General features: G+C 65.3%; 1 protein-coding gene across 5 annotated transcripts in view; it reads left to right on the forward strand.

Annotated features, from left to right (window-relative positions):
• CFAP46 (cilia and flagella associated protein 46) overlaps window positions 1–5,326 on the forward strand; it is a 91,678-nt gene extending 86,352 nt beyond the window's left edge. For all 5 annotated transcript variants that reach the window (XM_074373332.1, XM_074373334.1, XM_074373333.1 and 2 more), the window contains 9 exons: window positions 358–428; window positions 531–591; window positions 662–697; window positions 1,108–1,210; window positions 1,885–1,997; window positions 3,035–3,116; window positions 3,727–3,863; window positions 3,945–4,025; window positions 4,768–5,326. In XM_074373332.1, the coding sequence (XP_074229433.1) occupies window positions 358–428; window positions 531–591; window positions 662–697; window positions 1,108–1,210; window positions 1,885–1,997; window positions 3,035–3,116; window positions 3,727–3,863; window positions 3,945–4,025; window positions 4,768–4,892 (809 nt within the window). In that variant the 3' untranslated portion in view covers window positions 4,893–5,326. The remainder of the gene's footprint in view (window positions 1–357; window positions 429–530; window positions 592–661; window positions 698–1,107; window positions 1,211–1,884; window positions 1,998–3,034; window positions 3,117–3,726; window positions 3,864–3,944; window positions 4,026–4,767) is intronic.
• The last annotated feature ends 674 nt before the right edge of the window (window positions 5,327–6,000 follow it).

The raw sequence follows: 6,000 nt of genomic DNA on the forward strand, positions 1-6,000 counted from the left end.
CCTGTGGCTGGGCCACTGCAGCAGACACACTGTGGAGTGCCCAGCGTGGTGTGTGAATGGTCAGTTGAGTGGGCCTGGGAACCTCTGGCAACCGTTCCTTTCTTGAGGTCTCCTGGCCTGGGCCTTCCCAGCCCTGTAAGCCTTTACGTTTGAGAGATTACTGCCATTTCAACTTTACAAAAATTAAAATCAACTGTTCACAATATTTCTTGTTTTTTTTAATGGAGATGAAATTCACATAATGTAAAATTGACCATCCTAAAGTGAAGAATTCAGTGGCATTTGGAGCATTCACATGTGTACCACCACCTCTGTCTGGTTCCAAGACATCACCACTTCTCATTACTGTCTTAACAGAGGGGAACACGAAAAAAGAGGCCAGAGGCAAAGACCACAAGAAGAGAGGCCTGGCAAAGAAGGGCCCGAAGGTAGGTGGTGGCGGCCCCGTGGGGAGCCTGGGGCCCCACTGCCAGCTCTGGGCCTGAGGCTGTCCTGGGACGCGTCCCTGAGGACCCCATCTGTCCTCGCAGGGCAGCGTGCCCCGGATCATCCCCACAAACTGCATCACCATCGACTCGGACAACTTCAGATGTATCCTTTGACGGCTTGGCCACCCAAACCCCTGAGCCCGTGGCCCTGTGTCTCCTTAACCAAGGCCCAGTCATGGTGGACCCCTACGAGGAGGCCCAGGGCACAGGTGAGAGCTCCCGCAACACGCCACACGCCACACGCCACCCACGGCCTGGACTGGCCTGGCCCGCGCCCAGGCAGCATGGACTGGGTGCCTGGGCCTCTGTCCCACGGAGGTCACCTCCTGCTACGCTGACCGTGGGGGGACGGACACTCGTGTGCCCGACACCCGGCCCTCACCGTCTGCAGCCGGGTCAGGACATGAGTGAGATGAACCCCTGAGGACGGGCACCGGGGGAGCCACTGCGGCTCGAGAACGGCGTCCTTTGGCTCCTCTCTTGAGAGTTGGGCTGTAAAGCCCTCCACGAGGAGGGAAGGGGCTCTGCCTGTGAGGGGCCATGGCCCGCGGCGCCCTACCCCGCCGAGGACGCACACCCCTCAGTGCTCCCGTATCTCATGGGCCAGTTCTGGTTGCAGAAATGCTGACTCCTGTCTCCGTAACCCGGGAGATTTTGGAAAGATTCCGTGATACCTTCACTGCGAGATGGGCGGGCCATCTGGGAAAGAAGAACTTCCCAAGGTCCGTATCTGGGTTCCCAGGGCGCCGGCCTGCAGAGTGGGGCTGTGCCGCACCGGCCGGAGGGGGCTCTGCACACGGGCCCCTCCCCCTCCCCCAAGGCTCCCTTCTGCCCTGATTCCCTCATTCTGTCCTGTCAACGCCCTCCAGTGCCTCGGTCCTCGCAGTGCCTGGCTGAGGACCTGGGCCCCCAGGGGTGTGTGTGACCCTGCACGAGGGCCCGCGGCCAGTGCAGCGCAGTGTGTGTGTCCTGACTCCCAGGTGGGGCCTCCAGGAGCGGGTTGGGCTCTGGGGGCTGAGCTCCGGGAGGAGTGGGGCCGAGCCTGCAGGGGGGCAGGGCGGTGAGCTCCCCCCACCCGGCAGGGACACGGCCCCAGTGGGTGCCCTGGGGGCCTGGGCTCCGCGGCTGGTGGGCAGGCCCTTCTAGCCCCTCTCAGGTTCGCTGCCCGGGAGATGGGGCTCATTCCCGAGCCCCGAGGTCCATTCTCAGGAGAATCCCCCGAACCAGCCGCCTGGGGACCCCGCAGGCACTGGGAGGGTGAACGTGGCTCTGTGTCCACAAAGAGTGCAGAGGAGGCCGCACCGCGGGTGCTGTCTGCTTGGCCAGCGTGTCGGGCAGCTGTGGGGCCTGTTCCTGCCGCCTCCTGCCCACCAGGTCCTCTCTCTGGCCCCTGCAGCCAGGCCGAGTGGGAGCAGCTCCTGGGCAGCTGCCAAGGCTTCTTCTTCTACGGGATGGAGACCTTCCTGTCCCACGTGATGGTGGAGAGGCTGGCCGCCATGAATTTGCAAGGTGACCCCGGGAGCCTGAGTCTGCCAGACCCGCAGGCACAGGTGGGGTCCGCGCAGGACAGAGCGGGGCCCCTGTGTCTCCTCTCGGGTCTCATCAGGTGTCTCCCCGTCCTCTGATGAAGGCTGGGGGCCACTTCAGGAAGGCACAGGGGGCCTCTGCTCAGGCCCCTTCCTCCATTTCTCCGAGAGGCAGGGCCAGGGTCCGGAGCTGGGGGTCAGCTCTCCAGGGGTTGGGAAAGCTGGGCCCAGCCGCCCCTCGCCTGTCCTTCTAGGTGGAATACGGGCCCCCAGTGCCGTCGTCCCATCTGCTGGAGGCAGTGCCCCCAGCGCCCCCCACCCCCCACCCCATGAGGCCTGCCCGTGCTTGACCTTCTCCTGGGGAGATTGCTGGGTGGGTGGCCACTGTGCACAGTTGGGGAGCCTTTTCAGGGGCCCCTCACAGCTGGCCCCTACCCATGAGCGTGGCTCCACTAAGGGTGGCACCACGGGCACGTGGACACTTGTCCTGTGGTCAGGACGCCTGACCCGCCCCTGTCACCTGGCTCCCCACAAGCTGTCCGCTGGGGGGACCCATATACTCCAGGGGAGGTAGAAACAGGCCTCTTTGAAACTTTAATTCCCACCTTCTCGAATGAGATGGCGAATGAAATAGAAGCACTCACAGGCTCATAGCCCTGCAGGGCTGACAGCGTCACCAACCAAAGCCTGTCCTCCCCGGAGGCGGACCTGCACACCACAGCCCAGCGCTGCGTCCCGACACTGGCCCTCCTGGGTGGAGGCTGGGAGCCGAGGCCCCTGTGCGGGGCAGGGAGGGCTGCCTGCCCCTCCCGTTGCCTGGCCTGGTCGCCTAGGGGAGTGTGGAGGGGGTGGGGCCCTGAGGCAAATAATGCCCGTGCGGCCAGTGCAGCCCAGAAAAGGGACGTCAAGTCCAAGTCCCAGGCAGGTGGGGTGGGTTTCTGTGGTCCACCCGCACCACGGGCGACACCACCCGCCTGCAAGGACCCCCAGGGCGCTGAGCCGCCCTCCTGTGACCCACAGACTGCCAGATGATGGTCCTGCTGGACCTGACGCGGTCCCACACGAGCATGCGGCGGCGCCTGGAGTCCTCGGAGAACAGGAGGTGCCTGGCGTCCCCTCTGCACAGGCTGCACCTCGCAGCCCGGCCCCCGGGCAGCTGGGGCAGGCAACAGGGCATGGGGTGGGGAATCTGAGCCATGGGTGTGCCGCTGGGGAGCACGGGGGACACGGCTGTCTCTGCACCGTGACTGTGTGGGGGCTCCATGCTCTGCCCCAGACCCTTCCATGGCAAAGCCCCCTGGGGGTGGGGGTGGGGAAAGGGCGGCTCCAGCAGCAGACCACAGGCCGGCTGGGACTGAGCCCGGAGACAGAGGACACCCTGGCTTCAGAGCTCACATGTCACATGCCACCCCAGGGCCTCTGTGGGCTGCGGGCTGAGCAGGGACCACCCGTGCCTGGGGGCGCTTCCCTCCTGGCTCCACCCCATGGCTGGGGGCCGTCCGGAGGGACTTGGCTGGACTCAGAAATGACCTTTCTTGTTAAATGTTGCTTAATGGTGTGTGGGGAGGATGGGCAGGATTCTTGATGCTGTCAAGAACCTTAAGAGCTATCAGCCTAGATACATGTCCCCACGTGGGGTGCTCGGGCTGTGGGTGGGGGAGGGCTCGGGCTGAGCCCCTGGGCGCCACCCACGGGAGCCCGGTCCCCTGCAGTGCACTCCAGCTGTCCCTGGAGGAGCCCGTCCAGACTGCCATCCTTCTGAGTCTAGTGGGGGTCCGCAGCATCGTGGCGAACCAGTGGCCGACGGTCCTGCAGGACAATGCGATGCGGGCCAGCGTCCTGTGGGAGAGTGAGTCGTGAGGGGACCCCGGTCCAGCCTGGTTCCCTCTGGGCCTCCCAGAGGCCCGTCTGAGGGACTTCTCTTCCCCAGATCTGCTGGCAGTTGGCAAGTCCATCGGGAGAACGACCCACCTCCTTCAGAAGATGGGAGCCGGTGAAGCGGCTGACCGTGGTAACCAGAGGCCACCCTCCTCACTTGTCCATCAGGCTGTGTGGCTGCCACCTCCCAACCGCTGCCCCTGCAGCCCTGCAGCCCTGCAGGGCGGGGAGCCTCCGAAGGCCAGCACGCGCTGACAGCGTCAGCCTCCCACGGGTCCTGGCCGTAGCGAGGTCTGGCGTCAAAGGTCGTTAGGGGGAAGCACACAGCACACGGGTCAGGAGAGCTGCTAATTTATCTTCAGAACAGTTCAGGCCCCACAAATTCTAAGCCCTGGTGTGCTTTCTGGATGTGAGGGAACCACCCACCGCTCCTCCAGGGCAAAGGCAGCCCTGATCCCACAGGGGGCAGCAGCGTCACGCACAGGTCCTGCTGTAAAACCTTGCATGCTGCCTGAGCAGGAGCTCCAGCCGCAGGTTGAAGGGCCGGTCTGAGGGAGGTGTGTCCCAGCATGATCCAGAGTCATGGCGTCTTCGGGACACAGGGCGCAAAGGGCGCTTCAGACTCAGAGTCACAAGGTCCACGGTGGTGGGGGCGGGCTGCAGGGGACCAGAGAGAAATGCTTGTTGAGTGGCTGAGCAAGCGATGGAGAGAGTGGGCGGGTGGCCTTGGGGCCCCCGCCTGGAAGGACGGGCAGCGGGTCCTCGCCTCTGGAGGGAGGCAGAGCCAGCAGCGCCCTCCCCTCCCTCCCACTCCCCCTACGCGCCCTGAGCCCGGGGATCCCGCGTCTCACAAGCCCCGTCCATGCTCCCCACAGACGAGCCTCTACAGACCTGGAAGGACAAGCTGGCGCTGCTCCGGCCACAGCTGCAGGGCGCAGAGCGGCTCCCCATCGCCCTCAACATGGTCCTCTATGGGCTGCCGCACCAGGCCATCGTGTGACGGGGCCGCCTTCTCCCCCAGCCCCTCCCCGCAGGCTCAGCATTTCCCTCCTGGACCAGTGCTTCCCCTTTCTGGGGTCTCCCCAGTGGAGCCCCTCCTTCAGTGACCTCCTGCCAGGCTGTCAGGCAGGGACTCCACCCCTCCTTCTGCACAGCACGGGCACCTGCGAGTCTCCACCCTGAAGCCAGGGGGCCCAGGGAAGGGGCTGGGCGGTGTGGGCGAGGGGGAGGAGTGTGTCCCGCTGACCCTAGAGCTGCCTGGACCTTCAGGCCTTCGGCTGCTCCAGGCTCTCCCTGTGCGGGTGCTGGGTGGAGGACCCGCCTCCCGCAGGCCGCAGCAGGACGAGGCTGGTTGTTGCCCCCCCCCCCCCAGCCTTGCGCACCCTGGCTCTGAGTTGTTGAAGTGCTTCAGTAAACAGCTAAGTCAGCCTCTGAGCTGTGTTTCTGTGACCCCGGAAGCAGTGGCCAGCCGTGGCTCTGTGCCCCTCGCCCCATGCACCCTACCCCGCCGCCAACGCCGGCGCCTTCCCACCCTCAAACCTCAGAGGGAAGGAACTGGCTGTGCAGCACGCGCCCCCAGGCCTGCGGCCCAGCTTCCTGCACAGCGGCGGGGGCTCACATCCTGGGCAGGGCTCCGAGGGAAGGACACAGTCATGCGTGTCACTCGGCCCATGGGGCTGTTGCCATCGATCTGTGACCAGGAGGGACGGCCGACCAGGTCTAGGTGCCACGCTCCAAACAGCTCTTGGTGGAGTGGCCGGCACTGGACTTGCGGACCTGATGTCCCGGCCCGTGGCAGGTTCCAGCTCCGCCTGTGCTGTAGAGCCAGCCGCCTCCCGCGGGCATGGGGGCCGGGAGCCGTCAGGCTGGGCCCCAGGGGCAGCAGTGGCCTCGTTTCCCCCACGCTGAGGGACCAGAAGTGGCAAAGTGCACACGCGGGGAGTCCTCTGGGCGGTCCTGCTGCGCCACCCACGTTTGTCCTGCCCTCACCGACCGCTCCTGGGTGCTTCACCGTCTGTGGTCACCTCTGATGGCTGGGCTGGGGACCCCTCGAGAGAGCAGCCTTTGTCCAATGCCAGGACACAGTGGGGATCAGTGATGTCTGCTGA

The sequence above is a fragment of the Camelus bactrianus genome, chromosome 11 (assembly GCF_048773025.1).
Source record: "Camelus bactrianus isolate YW-2024 breed Bactrian camel chromosome 11, ASM4877302v1, whole genome shotgun sequence".
Lineage (NCBI taxonomy): Eukaryota > Metazoa > Chordata > Mammalia > Artiodactyla > Camelidae > Camelus > Camelus bactrianus.